The 16433-nt window shown below is 32.1% G+C and overlaps 2 protein-coding genes across 2 annotated transcripts, besides 4 other annotated features; one reads left to right on the forward strand and one right to left on the reverse strand.

The window, feature by feature from the left end:
• Positions 1-2702: 2702 nt before the first annotated feature.
• Positions 2703-5809: a mobile genetic element.
• Positions 3289-5280, reverse strand: TVAGG3_0155280 (ribonuclease H-like family; the record flags this gene model as incomplete). Its single annotated transcript, XM_001317758.2, has 1 exon — positions 3289-5280. One exon carries the CDS (start codon positions 5278-5280, stop codon positions 3289-3291), a length of 1992 nt encoding a protein of 663 aa, XP_001317793.2.
• Positions 5810-11713: 5904 nt separating the features above from the next.
• Positions 11714-11751: a terminal%2Cinverted (terminal inverted repeat of MuDR-5_TvMULE4 transposon ID:TVAGG3_0155290).
• Positions 11714-12789: a mobile genetic element.
• Positions 12752-12789: a terminal%2Cinverted (terminal inverted repeat of MuDR-5_TvMULE4 transposon ID:TVAGG3_0155290).
• Positions 12790-14379: 1590 nt separating this feature from the next.
• Positions 14380-16214, forward strand: TVAGG3_0155300 (phosphomannomutase 45a family; the record flags this gene model as incomplete). Its single annotated transcript, XM_001317757.2, has 1 exon — positions 14407-16167. The coding sequence occupies one exon, from the start codon at positions 14407-14409 to the stop codon at positions 16165-16167; it is 1761 nt and encodes a 586-aa protein (XP_001317792.1).
• Positions 16215-16433: the final 219 nt, after the last annotated feature.

Raw genomic sequence — 16433 nt, forward strand, 5'->3', positions numbered from 1 at the left:
CTTTTTGTTTAACTGCTTCTTGAATTTTTATTGTATCAACCTTCTTAAAATCCGGTTGAAATGTGTAAAATATATAATCTGTATTTGGTGTGTACGGTGTTAGTTCAAGTTCCGCTAATGTTGTATTAACGAAAATGATTTCATTTGTTGATATTTCTGGAGTTGGTTCAATGTAACTTTCGTCAGATATTATAAACTTAAATATGATGTTTTGATACGGTTCTAAATATACCCATTTATAGCCCAACACCCAGAAATGATCGTCTGATTTAAATGGATTACTATCATAGTTTGGAGATTTTATGAAAATACGATCATTATTTAGAATTCCCTTATTATTAATGTTATCATGGTAATATACATTAGGTTTGGAAGACGAATTAGTGTTTATTACTATTTTATGATCAGAATTTGGATAATTTATTGAATATCCTGAATAACTTCCGAAAACTTTTTGGTCTGTACTTCTAGGACCAGATCCGTATAATGTGAAAGAAAAGGACCTTCTTGAATGATAAACATTTGCTATAGTAATAAAAATTTCTAATTGATCAGATGTTTCTGATGCATTGATAACAGTCGAAAATTCGAATCTATTATATGTAAGATCTCCGTTATTCGATCCGTTATATCCAATTATTTTGTTTGAATAATAAAAATTGGCTTTAAAGCCAAAGTTATTTGTGATTTTATCGCCATTATAATATGCATTAAAAAGGCATGATCCATCGCTGGGGTTTATCCCATGTGAATTTGTTGGAAAACGCTAAAATTGTTAAAGAAAATAGCATTTATAATAATGAATTCAAAAATTGAGTGATAAATCGAATTGAGAAATTTTGAAAAATGGATATGAAATAGATTAAAAAGACCGAACAATATTTAAGCAAAATTATGATTGTATAAAATATCCATTCAATTTTCAATTAACGTTAGTTGTACTTATGATTAGTTGGTATGAATCAACTAATTATAAATTAGGATATGGATGATTAAGATATGATATTTTTCTGAAAATCTTAATTGAAAGCTTATTTTGGTTTTAATTTAAATTGATAAAAAATACGATGGGAGTCATCGTCGAATATGCTTAGTTCAGTTCATATGTTGTAATTTTAAAATATCATATTAATGATTTTATTAATATCACAATTTGATTCAATAAGTTTTTAAAAATTGAATCTTTGAAGTACCCATTTATTCAATTGTAAATTCGTCATCCTTTTCAAGATGCATACCTAAACTTAATTATATTTGGCCAGAAGACATTTGGAATGAATTTGAATTTAAATATCATCTGTGAAAAAAAGTAGTAGGATAGGAAGGGTTGTGTGACTTTTTTGTAAACGTAAGAATTCATGCAATATCGAGCGATTTTGTATCATTTTTTTTAACATATGAAGTAAAAAATGTATGATTCTGACGGTTTTTATTCTTACGTTTTTGAATAAATCAAGATTTAAAAAATTTTCAAAATTGTAAGACATTTACACTCAGCCCATACATAATGAAATAAAAAATAAACACATTAAAAAATTAACATTATTTTTAAAAATAATTTATTTATTTTATCTTACATAAAAGAAGCTATATATAGATGATGTCAGATATTCCGCGATTAATTAAACATTGTTTAAATCCTGAATGGGTTAAAGACCTCATAAACGAGTAAAAAATAAACTTCAGAAAAAATTAAACGCAAGACTATCAAAAGATAGAGTTGAAAGAGTAAATAAACTCGCTAAAGGTAATGGTAATGGTAATGATGAAGATGAATTTGATGAGTTCAACATTGAACTTTAAGAAACTAATGATTATTTGAATTTATGATATCAATTATCTGATTTATTCTTTCTTCAATCTCTTCTATTCTTTTTGTTAAATCATCAATTTTCATTAATGAGGTGATTCTTGATTGAGGAATAGATTTCAAACTAACCACTCCTTTTATTTTTGAAATTTTGAATCCATCAACTTTAAACATTTTATTCAATTTACACGTTGTCAATTCTTCAAATAATTTTTTATTATTAGCATAATAGTCATTAAATTCTTCAACAGATGAAAAAATTTTTATTTCAGTAATTGGTTTAACAACGTTTATTTTTTGTTGAACATTTTCACTTTCATTTATTTCTTCCTCCTCTATTTCATTTATTTTTAAAATTGGTTTCATTTATCATTAAATAAAAATTAGAATATAAGTGATGAAATATATTTTATGTCTGTAATTAATTAGGTAATGAAGTAATGGATGAACTGCAGAAATAATGTTTACGTTAAGCCGCAAACGGTAGTGACAAAGTCTCATGTTTACGTTAAGTGACTCAAAGAGTCCGGAGACAAAGTCTCATGTTTTTAGGTTATTCAATAATTAATTATTTTTGAAGAACTGAAGGTGCTACCATGTTACCATGTGCTACCAGGTTAATTAACTTCTCTGAAAAAGTGTGACAACATGACATTTTGACAACAACACAGGAGGAAGGTATTTATGAATTATTTTTGAAGAACTGAAGGTGCTACCATGTTACCATGTGCTACCAGGTTAATTAACTTCTCTGAAAAAATGAGACAACATGACATTTTGACAACAACACAGGAGGAAGGTATTTATGAATTATTTTTGAAGAACTGAAGGTGCTACCATGTTACCATGTGCTACCAGGTTAATTAACTTCTCTGAAAAAATGAGACAACATTAGAGATGTGAAAACTTAAATTTTATAATCCCTGGGATGCACTTTCTTCGATTTTTTTAAAATTTTTGGGATAAATTTTGACATCTTTTTTTTTGCTGGCGACCCCCCACCCGTTCACAAAAAAATATCGAGCGAAGGGGGGTCGCCAGCAAAAATCGAAAATTTTTTTTGGTGAACGGGGGTCGCCAGCGAGAACCTTAAAAATAAACTTCAGAAAAAAAATCTAAAAAGAAAAAAAGAAAAGGCCCTGGGTCGAACTGGGGAACTTAAGGCTTATACTATGACTCTTACCACTGAACTATATTATCTGTGGATCGGTGCTTTATAAATTGTAAATATAAAGATTATCATAACGAATTAAAATATAAAATAATAAATATTACTCTTATATATTATTAGATTTTAAATTACAAAATAATAATAACAAAAAAAATATTCATGACCGGAGGTTTTAATTAATGTTTAATGAAAGAGAACGATTCATTATAAATTATTGAATGTTAAATTGTTGTAAAAACACATTGAAATATTTGTGAAGAAAATGGCTATTTAATATTGAAAAATAAATAATAACAAAATGTTTATTTCATTTAGTTGCCATTAAGATATGACGGCTATTTAACAAGTTTTTCTTGGATCTTAACCGCCTAACGTTCAAAATTAACCTTTGTGCTTTGATATTACGTTCACATGTTGCCTCCGAAGGAGATGAACATAACAAGCGTAATGCTATTTCCGCAAGGATGGATTTTTCTCCAATTCTATGCGAGATCTCTTCCCAAGCATAATTTTGTGCCTCGTCCATCAGATCGTTCTCAAAGATGTCTGATTCCTTATTGATGAACGTATTATATAACGAGAGTACAAGCGTTTTTTGTCTTTCGTTCAATCGGAATTGAACCAAAATGCGCTTGAGGTAATCTTTAGCTGCTGTTAGATCATTTTCGGCAGTCTGATGATTATCCTCGCGTACATCTTGCAATGTAAGCCTAAGTTGATCATCAGATTCGACAATTCTACGAAATGTGCCTTCATCTGTTACATCAATTACAGCGTTTGTGTTACCTTCCTCAAAAATAGAATCCATGTAAATGTCCTGTAAATCTTCTGCCGGATCTTTATCAGGAATATGCTCACTTTGAAAGGAACTCAAGGGATCGGCCAAATCTTCTACTTCTTCGTTTTTAACAAACTTTCTATGGAAGTAGAACCTTCCTCTCGGCGTGAGAGAGAATGCCAAACACCATAGCCCACCAAAGTCAGAGTCCAAGGTATAGCTATCCAATGAAGATGCCAAGATGGATCCGAATGCATTATGCAAATTGGATGTCAAAAGATTGAGAGCTGATATGGCTTTACGAAGCCAAATGTAACAATTTGCCAACAATGCCTTATCCGATTCGAATACTAAGATTAGCTTTTTAAGAACAGCTAAACAATCTTTCAATTGTACGATTTTATCGTGATCTACATTTATATATTGCTTGATTTTGTTTTCGTACTTAAGAATAAAGACACATATATTATAGTCATATATCCATCTGGTGGATACATGCTGTGGACATTGTGCACCTATATCGTCAGCATGAATGCGACAAAGTTCTGCAATTCTGTGCACATCCTTTACTAAACTTTGTAACTGGTTGTTCTTGCCAGCAATATATTGATAGCTGTTGTGGATTCTGTGACACAAACAGGGAATAAGCAATATCTTGTAGTATTTTGGATCTCTGTCATGATAGAATGAATCATTCCAAGTATCTTTGAAGCATTTTAACTGTGCTGGTCCTCCGTCAACTACCACACTACCTATCTTGACTTTCCTAATGTCAATTCTGTTAAATCCTGCTGTTATTGCGGATTTATAATCCTGACTTGTCTGGCCATCCTTCATATCTATCGCCTCTACTGGGTATGGCTTCATTTGCTCCAACGGATTTGTTAAGACAAAATCAAGATTGTGGTAATCATGTGTCTTGCCTTCATCGATGGCGACACAAGTGTATGCTTTTTTGGCGAATTCGAGAACTTTAGCAAGGTGTATGCTGTTAGCAATAGCAATCATTCTATTTCGGATCTCATCACGTGTAATAGGCTTATATAATTTGTCAGCAAGTTTTTCCGGATTGATATTAGCTGACTGAAGTTGTTTGTATTTGTTCATCATTTGATATATTGTGAACATAATGAAAATCTTTGCAACATGCGTGAATTCTGGGGATGCAAATGTGTCTAAGGCAAGGTTGAACTTACCGGTAAAAATGGTCATTTCATCGTATACATTCGATAAATCCAACATTGGATCATTTGACTGTTTACCTTTATTGTAGTAGTCAAGTAATGTTTGCTGCGATAATGCTTCTCCGGCCTGACATGTGTGAACATGAGTCTTAAGCCAGTTTTTATAATGATCCTCCCTTTGTTCTTGCATTGAACACCGGCAAACTACGCCATCAGATCGTGTCACAAGTTCATTGCATTTTACATACCACTTGGGACTACCTTCATGTTTATATCGCATGTAAACATGTTGTTTCGTTTCAAGATCGGGATATGTTGTGAACCCGACTTCTTTCATTAATGAAGTGATTTCTTAAGTTGAATAAAAACAAATTTGATTGAAATTCATACAAAATTTTTTTATCATTATTATTTAAGATGCTTTTTTATGTTGAATTGTTAATTTTTTTATTTCCACCTGGGATATTTTGAATTGGGCTAGCCCAATCCCACCTCTCAATTTTCTCTCAATTGGGCAATGGGGATCCCATATAAAATGTATTGTAACAAAATTTTACATGCATAATATAGTACAATTAAACAACATTCTAAAAATATTAAATTCACATCATTTACTTGAAGATTTTATATTTTCAACAAAAATTAATACAATAATTACATTAAATTGAGGAGATTTATAATAATTATTATAAATTAAAATATTATTACTCATTAATTTATTGAAATATTGCATTTTAGTGGTAAAAATTAAAATTTAAGTTTACATGCAGAAAAAAAATTTTAAATTCCAAAAAAAATTCAATTGGGATAACGATAGGGACAAAAATTTAGAATCCCCATATGCTTGGGATAAAATCACATGAATACAACATGACATTTTGACAACAACACAGGAGGAAGGTATTTATGAATTATTTTTGAAGAACTGAAGGTGCTACCATGTTACCATGTGCTACCAGGTTAATTAACTTCTCTGAAAAAGTGTGACAACATGACATTTTGACAACAGTCCTGGAAATATATTTTATCGTAAATGTTTTGTCATGATTTCATCGTATATGTTTTGTCATGATTTCATCGTATATGTTTTGTCATGATTTCATCGTATATGTTTTGTCAAGGTTTCATCGTATATGCTTTGTCATGATTTCATCGTATATGCTTTGTCATGATTTCATCGTATATGTTTTGTCAAGGTTTCATCGTATATGCTTTGTTATGATTTCATCGTAAATGCTTTGTCATGATTTCTTCGTATATGCTTTGTCAAACATGAACGTATATGTTTTGTCAAAACTTCTTCGTAAATGTTTTGTCAAGGTTTCATCGTAAATGTTTTGTCATGACTTCATCGTATATGCTTTGTCAAGGTTTCATCATATATGTTTTGTCAAGACTTCTTCGTATATGTTTTGTCAAAACTTCTTCGTAATGAGTGTAAATGACCCAAAAATAATGTTTAGGTGAAGAGGTGAGATCTAACCTCATTTCTACCCTCTTTTCTACCCTCTTGAATTTTCATACGGAATCTCTTCCCTCGGTTTTCCGAGGGAAGCAATCATATGAGGAAATTCTTCTAAAAGTTCTTTTGTCTGTTGGTTTTCAAACCAATGATATGCTTGCTTTGTAGAACGAAGAGTATTATAAGGCATTTTGTGAAGAATATAGCAATCGCCGGAATTCAGACGGTTACTTTTTATACAAAATTCACACAGGAAAATTCTTGAGTTTTGGTTGAAAGAATACGGTCAAGCCAAAAGTGGCTCAACCTCAAAACAAACATTTTGTGAGCTTACTAAGGCGTTATGAATGAATTCAAAGGTATTTGCATACATCCTGACCTCGTTCATTTTGTTGTTGAATTCAGCAAAAATAATGTTTAGGGTAGATGGTTTTAGGTGTCACTACGTCACCATGTCACCAGGTTAATTAACTTCTCTTAAAATTACTGACAACATGACATTTAGACAACAGTCCAGGAAATAAACTTCATCGTAAATGTTTTGTCAAGGTTTCATCGTAAATGATTTGTCATGATTTCATCGTAAATGTTTTGTCATGACTTCATCGTATATGCTTTGTCAAGGTTTCATCGTATATGCTTTGTCAAGGTTTCATCATATATGTTTTGTCAAGGTTTCATCGTAATGAGTGTAAATGACCCAAAAATAATGTTTATGTTAGAATGTTAGATCTAACACGTTTTCTAACCCGATAACTAACCTGTTGAATTTTCATGACTTCTTCGTATATGCTTTGTCAAACATGAACGTAAATGTTTTGTCATGACTTCATCGTTAATGCTTTGTCATGATTTCATCGTATATGCTTTGTCAAAACTTCATCGTAAATGTTTTGTCATGATTTCATCGTTAATGCTTTGTCATGATTTCATCGTATATGCTTTGTCAAAACTTCATCGTAAATGTTTTGTCAAACATGAACGTATATGTTTTGTCATGATTTCATCGTATATGTTTTGTCAAGACTTCATCGTATATGCTTTGTCAAAACTTCATCGTAATGAACGTAAATGTTTTGTCATGACTTCATCGTAATGAGTGTAAATGACCCAAAAATAATGTTTACATTAATGGTTTCAGGTTATTCAATAATTAATTATTTTTGAAGAACTGAAGGTGTTACCATGTTACCATGTGCTACCAGGTTAATTAACTTCTCTGAAAAAATGAGACAACATGACATTTTGACAACAACACAGGAAATAAACTTCATCGTATATGTTTTGTCATGATGATTTCATCGTAAACACTTTGTCAAGGTTTCATCGTAAATGTTTTGTCATGATGATTTTATCGTTAATGCTTTGTCATGATTTCATCGTATATGCTTTGTCAAAACTTCATCGTAATGAACGTAAATGTTTTGTCATGACTTCATCGTACATGTTTTGTCAAGGTTTCATCGTACATGTTTTGTCATGACTTCATCATATATGCTTTGTCATGACTTCATCGTAATGAGTGTAAATGACCCAAAAATAATGTTTATGTTAGAATGTTAGATCTAACACCTTTTCTAACATGTTTTCTAACATGGAGGATTTCATTAGATATACACATTCTTCCTTCATTTCATTCTATACACAATTTACATCATAGACGATTTAATAGATATAATACTTTACTGTTTCATCTGATATAAACATTATTTGGTGAAAGTATCCTAAAAATATTTGATGGACTTTAACTAAAATCATGTTTAGGGTAGATGTGTATATCTAATGAAATCCTCCATGTTAGAAAACATGTTAGAAAACATGTTAGAAAAGGTGTTAGATCTAACATTCTAACATAAACATTATTTTTGGGTCATTTACACTCATTACGATGAAGTCATGACAAAGCATATATGATGAAGTCATGACAAAACATGTACGATGAAACCTTGACAAAACATGTACGATGAAGTCATGACAAAACATTTACGTTCATTACGATGAAGTTTTGACAAAGCATATACGATGAAATCATGACAAAGCATTAACGATAAAATCATCATGACAAAACATTTACGATGAAACCTTGACAAAGTGTTTACGATGAAATCATCATGACAAAACATATACGATGAAGTTTATTTCCTGTGTTGTTGTCAAAATGTCATGTTGTCTCATTTTTTCAGAGAAGTTAATTAACCTGGTAGCACATGGTAACATGGTAACACCTTCAGTTCTTCAAAAATAATTAATTATTGAATAACCTGAAACCATTAATGTAAACATTATTTTTGGGTCATTTACACTCATTACGATGAAGTCATGACAAAACATTTACGTTCATTACGATGAAGTTTTGACAAAGCATATACGATGAAGTCTTGACAAAACATATACGATGAAATCATGACAAAACATTTACGTTCATGTTTGACAAAACATTTACGATGAAGTTTTGACAAAGCATATACGATGAAGTTTTGACAAAGCATATACGATGAAATCATGACAAAGCATATACGAAGAAGTCATGACAAAACATTTACGTTTATGTTTGACAAAGCATATACGAAGAAGTCATGAAAATTCAACAGGTTAGTTATCGGGTTAGAAAACGTGTTAGATCTAACATTCTAACATAAACATTATTTTTGGGTCATTTACACTCATTACGATGAAACCTTGACAAAACATATATGATGAAACCTTGACAAAGCATATACGATGAAACCTTGACAAAGCATATACGATGAAGTCATGACAAAACATTTACGATGAAATCATGACAAATCATTTACGATGAAACCTTGACAAAACATTTACGATGAAGTTTATTTCCTGGACTGTTGTCTAAATGTCATGTTGTCAGTAATTTTAAGAGAAGTTAATTAACCTGGTGACATGGTGACGTAGTGACACCTAAAACCATCTACCCTAAACATTATTTTTGCTGAATTCAACAACAAAATGAACGAGGTCAGGATGTATGCAAATACCTTTGAATTCATTCATAACGCCTTAGTAAGCTCACAAAATGTTTGTTTTGAGGTTGAGCCACTTTTGGCTTGACCGTATTCTTTCAACCAAAACTCAAGAATTTTCCTGTGTAAATTTTGTATAAAAAGCAACCGTCTGAATTCCGGCGATTGCTATATTCTTCACAAAATGCCTTATAATACTCTTCGTTCTACAAAGCAAGCATATCATTGGTTTGAAAACCAACAGACAAAAGAACTTTTAGAAGAATTTCCTCATATGATTGCTTCCCTCGGAAAACCGAGGGAAGAGATTCCGTATGAAAATTCAAGAGGGTAGAAAAAGAGGGTAGAAATGAGGTTAGATCTCACCTCTTCACCTAAACATTATTTTTGGGTCATTTACACTCATTACGAAGAAGTTTTGACAAACATATACGAAGAAGTCTTGACAAAACATATATGATGAAACCTTGACAAAGCATATACGATGAAGTCATGACAAACAATTTACGATGAAACCTTGACAAAACATTTACGAAGAAGTTTTGACAAAACATATACGTTCATGTTTGACAAAGCATATACGAAGAAATCATGACAAAGCATTTACGATGAAATCATAACAAAGCATTTACGATGAAACCTTGACAAAACATATACGATGAAATCATGACAAAACATATACGATGAAATCATGACAAAGCATATACGATGAAATCATAACAAAGCATTTACGATGAAACCTTGACAAAACATATACGATGAAATCATGACAAAACATATACGATGAAATCATGACAAAACATTTACGATAAAATATATTTCCAGGACTGTTGTCAAAATGTCATGTTGTCACACTTTTTCAGAGAAGTTAATTAACCTGGTAGCACATGGTAACATGGTAGCACCTTCAGTTCTTCAAAAATAATTCATAAATACCTTCCTCCTGTGTTGTTGTCAAAATGTCATGTTGTCACACTTTTTCAGAGAAGTTAATTAACCTGGTAGCACATGGTAACATGGTAGCACCTTCAGTTCTTCAAAAATAATTCATAAATACCTTCCTCCTGTGTTGTTGTCAAAATGTCATGTTGTCACACTTTTTCAGAGAAGTTAATTAACCTGGTAGCACATGGTAACATGGTAGCACCTTCAGTTCTTCAAAAATAATTAATTATTGAATAACCTAAAAACATGAGACTTTGTCTCCGGACTCTTTGAGTCACTTAACGTAAACATGAGACTTTGTCACTACCGTTTGCGGCTTAACGTAAACATTATTTCTGCAGTTCATCCATTACTTCATTACCTAATTAATTACAGACATAAAATATATTTCATCACTTATATTCTAATTTTTATTTAATGATAAATGAAACCAATTTTAAAAATAAATGAAACAGAGAAGGAAGAAATAAATGAAAGTGAAAATGTTCAACAAAAAATAAATGTTGTTAAACCAATTACTGAAATAAAAATTTTTTCATCTGTTGAAGAATTTAATGACTATTATGCTAATAATAAAAAATTATTTGAAGAATTGACAACGTGTAAATTGAATAAAATGTTTAAAGTTGATGGATTCAAAATTTCAAAAATAAAAGGAGTGATTAGTTTGAAATCTATTCCTCAATCAAGAATCACCTCATTAATGAAAATTGATGATTTAACAAAAAGAATAGAAGAGATTGAAGAAAGAATAAATCAGATAATTGATATCATAAATTCAAATAATCATTAGTTTCTTAAAGTTCAATGTTGAACTCATCAAATTCATCTTCATCATTACCATTACCATTACCTTTAGCGAGTTTATTTACTCTTTCAACTCTATCTTTTGATAGTCTTGCGTTTAATTTTTTCTGAAGTTTATTTTTTACTCGTTTATGAGGTCTTTAACCCATTCAGGATTTAAACAATGTTTAATTAATCGCGGAATATCTGACATCATCTATATATAGCTTCTTTTATGTAAGATAAAATAAATAAATTATTTTTAAAAATAATGTTAATTTTTTAATGTGTTTATTTTTTATTTCATTATGTATGGGCTGAGTGTAAATGTCTTACAATTTTGAAAATTTTTTAAATCTTGATTTATTCAAAAACGTAAGAATAAAAACCGTCAGAATCATACATTTTTTACTTCATATGTTAAAAAAAATGATACAAAATCGCTCGATATTGCATGAATTCTTACGTTTACAAAAAAGTCACACAACCCTTCCTATCCTACTACTAAAAAAAATCTTGGAGTTATCTTTTAAAATTTTAACAGTTAATTCTAAACAGTGTGCTTGTAGTGGAAAATATTAAAATAATTGGATGAATATGAGAAAGGGACAGACTAGCCCATTGTCACTTTTTAATTTAGCAAATGAACGCTTATGGAGTGGAGTTTTTGGGTAAATCTGATTTGCTTATAAATGAAATAAAATCAAAAGAAACCATATTGGCATTATATTATGCAAAAATAAATGATCTTACTTAGTACTTTTAAAGTTAATTTCAGAAAAAATTTGACACAATGGTATCCGGCACATACAAGTGGTGTACAACCAAAATATAAGTTGGTTTAAACATATATTGCTATATCTCATGATCTTACTTAGTACTTTTAAAGTTAATTTCAGAAAAAATTTGACACAATGGTATCCGGCACATACAAGTGGTGTACAACCAAAATATAAGTTGGTTTAAACATATATTGCTATATCTCATGATCTTACTTAGTACTTTTAAAGTTAATTTCAGAAAAAATTTGACACAATGGTATCCGGCACATACAAGTGGTGTACAACCAAAATATAAGTTGGTTTAAACATATATTGCTATATCTCATGATCTTACTTAGTACTTTTAAAGTTAATTTCAGAAAAAATTTGACACAATGGTATCCGGCACATACAAGTGGTGTACAACCAAATCTTCGACTCGATGAACTTGTCATCGAGTTATATTCCAGTGTTGTTCCTTCATTCCTGATTAAGTTGCAAATTAAAGGTCTGGATTCAGAGAGAAGTGTTAAAGTTATCAAAAAAGTCACAAGAGATTTCGAAGAAATGACACAATTTAAAAAAGTCGAATGCATCAGTATGCTTGAAGCTGTTCAGAAAGGTCTGAAAAATGATACACTTGATCCCAACATTGTTTACTCAACATTAAAAATATTATTGCAAAGAAAACATTTGATTTAATAAACATTTAATTTATTATAATTAATTTTTTATTACAGTATAGTAAAAAATGCTATAAATAAATTATTATATTTTATTAAAATGTGACTTTTAATAGTAAGTGAATAAAATAAATCAGGAATTGGGAAAGAAATAAGGTTAATTAAAAATAATGAAAATTACAAGTTTAAGGTTAATGAAAAAGTGACAATGGGCGAGTTTGTCCCCCACTCGATGAATATACTTAATAAAAACAATTTTATTAAAATCTTACCGATATTAATAATTATATGTATTAACCAATTGTCCTAATGAATTTAGTATAGTATCAAAGCCAATTTTGAACTAACTTAAACAAATTTTAAAATTATTTTAGAAATTGCTAGAAATGTCTGAAAATGATAAATCGTAATAAACACTAGGATTTATTAACATGTGTGACCTGAAATGCATTAACTCTCTCTGCCTTCTGCATCATATGCAGTGCCACTCATATACCTAATGATTAAATTAAAGATACTTTATACAATCATATTGTTATCGAATCCATATCTAAAATACAAATAATAAAGCTCACATATTGATTTTTATCAAATAGTCTAGTAACAATGATAAATCTACTGCACTTTTATATGGTTCTTGCAATTCATTCATATATATAAAATTATTTTTACAGACCACTATAATAAACAAGAAAAGAACGACGAAATAGCTGTCCAATTCACTTGGACTACATTCTTCCTTTTGTCATGGTATGGTTTATGTTTGATTGAGCTATTTTTGAATAATTCGAAGGTTTTATAAGAAATAGAGAATAATATTCATGATAAATGAATATATAAAGCATTTACACTATCATTTCAATCACATACATCTATAAATAGGGCAAATAAATTCAATAGTGGAAAATGTCAAAAAATTCACGCCTGTAAAATCATCAAAAGAGGTGTATAGATCCAAATCCTTAAAATTTAGACATTTCAAAGACAACAGTATATAGTGTGAAATATCATTAACTGATTTATAGTTTTAAACCTCAATGTTAGTAGAAGAATTAATCTTGCTTGATAATCAAGATAAAGGTAATAACACTTATTATCAAGTTTTATAGTATTCGTTGTAAAATAATGAATTTGCCAATCTTTGCTGAAACACATATGGTTAACATTTTTTCCCTCAATATTCTTACGACAATGCAGTTTCAGAGACTATAAAACGATAATCTACATCATAAATATAACCCAGTAATACTGATTTGATTCATGATTCATGAAAGTTATCTATATAATGAGATTGTAAACAACTAACATATATGAATATAACAAAAATAAAGCGCGTAAACATATTACACATGATGTGATATCTACGTGTTATGAAGTGGCATCTTTTATTTGTAGAAAAAGAGATTGTATTTCTAAATAGAAGGATAAGTGATGCATAGTCAAGCTATTTAATATGCCCTTATATAATTAATGCATGCATTCATGTTAATGAACAACAAATTGTGTATAGATGGTTCAGAGGACCCATATCATTTTTCAATATGAGCGTTTGAAAATGTGCCAATTTTTTTGAGGAAAAAGAAATAAACTTGGTTTTTAGGTTACTCAGTATGTGCATGGTCTTTTTGTTCATTAAGATTTTGTTTCTCTATTCAAAATTTTTTCATAAGTTATCGATTTTGTCGTGAGATTTCCCAAATCATACACCGAGAAATACTAACCGATTTCGTAGTAAAAATCATCTCCACTGACTATTTTTGAGAATCGACAATTTATGAGTTAATTGGTCGTTTTTATGAATTTTGAATTGAGAGGATGAGGTGATCATCGTTTTTTTCATTTTTCATAATGTCTGCTCTTCGCAAAGCTGCAGAGGAATATCTCACAGTAGAAAGCATTCCAGAGTACAAGGAAACAATCAAGGCAATCCTTGATAACGAAGTTGAACTCAAGAAGTACTTCGGAGGACGTCTCGCATTCGGTACAGCTGGTATCCGTGGACGCACAGGCCCAGGCTACACACAAATCAACCCAGGTCTTATTCTCCAAACAGCTCAAGGCTACTGCAAGTACTGCATCGACACATTAGGCATCGATACAATGAAAGAACGCGGTATCGTCATTGGTTACGATGCTCGTAAGTATTCTCGCGAGTACGCTGAAATCACAGCATCTATCTTCCTCATGAAGGGCATCAAAGTCTACCTCTTCTCTACAATCATCCCAACACCATACGTTGCCTTCGCAATCCGCTACCTCAAGGCTGCTGGTGGTGTCATGGTTACAGCCTCCCACAACCCAGCCACAGATAACGGCTACAAGGTCTACTGGGAGAACGGTGCCCAGATCATCGAACCACACGATGCCGGAATCTCCAAGGCCATCCAAGAAAACCTCATCAGATGGGAAGGATTCGACCAATCCCTCTTCGTAGACTCCCCACTCTGTGTTGATCCACTCGAAGATGTTCGCGCCGCTTACAACAAAATGATTCGCGAGAAGCTCTGCTTCCACTACGAAGAGAACAACAAGCCATCCGGCCTCCGCGTTGTTTACTCCGCCATGCACGGTGTTGGCCACAAACCAACTCTTTGGGCTCTTCACACATTCAACCTTCCACTCCCAATCCCAGTTCCAGAACAGTGCGAAGGCAATGGCGACTTCCCAACAGCCGCCTTCCCGAACCCAGAAGAAGGCGAACCAGTCTTCCGCCACGCATTCGCCCGTGCCAACCTTACAGGCGCTGATCTCATCATCTGCCAGGATCCAGATGCCGACCGTGTTGGCATTGCCGTCCGCCAGAAAGATGGCTCATTCCGCATCCTCCACGGTAACCACACAGGCACACTCCTCACATGGTGGTACATCCAGCACTTCAAGGGCGACCGCTCTAAGGCCAAGTTCCTTTCCTCAACAGTTTCCACAAAGATGCAGCAGAGAATCGCTGAAGTCGAAGGATTCCAGTACGAGGAAACACTCACTGGCTTTAAGTGGCTCGGAAACGCTTCTCTCAAGGCAGCAGAAGAAGGTGTTACACCACTCCTCGCCTTCGAAGAAGCCATTGGTTTCGAAATGGTTCCATCAATCACACCAGACAAAGATGCCATCTCAACAACAGCCGTTGTCATCGAAATGGCTCACTACCTCATGAGAAACGAGAAGAAGTCACTCACAGACAAGCTCGATGAAATCTACCAGAAGTATGGTTACTACCTCTTCAACAACTCATACTTCATGTGCCACGATCCAGAAGTCATTAAGGCTGTCTTCGTCCACATGAGAACATCTGGACCAGATGGAAAGTACGTCCAAAAGGTCGGCCGTTTCGCTGTCACAGGTGTTAGAGATATGACACTCGGATACGACTCACGCACAGCTGATCACAAGCCAGTCCTTCCACAGCAGTCTGGACAGATGATCACATTCTACCTCGATAACGGAACAGCAGCAACAATCCGTACATCAGGAACAGAACCAAAGATCAAATGGTACATCGAACTCGCTGCTGAGAACCTCGAGAAGGCTCAGAGAGATCTCGACGAAGTTGTCAAGGCTATCCAAGACGATCTCCTTCTCCGTGAGAAGTACAACCTTAAGCACACAGATTAAATTATTCAATAGAGGTCTTTCAACGGAATAAATAACTCAGTTTTCTAGTTAATAATTTTTTTTATTCAACAATGTTACCTCTGAAATAACTATAAGAGTTATTATTTTATCTATTAATAGGTGCAATTGCAAAGACAAATTATGGATCTAATCCAATCATTCATGCATCTTAACTTCAAGTTTATTCCGCTTTTGTAACGCCAATAAAATTATGATGATCGCGATTTGTAGTAGCAATGGATGCAAATTATGGATTTACTCCGCTC

This window comes from Trichomonas vaginalis, chromosome IV (genome assembly GCF_026262505.1).
Source record: "Trichomonas vaginalis G3 chromosome IV, whole genome shotgun sequence".
Taxonomy (NCBI): Eukaryota; Parabasalia; order Trichomonadida; family Trichomonadidae; genus Trichomonas; species Trichomonas vaginalis.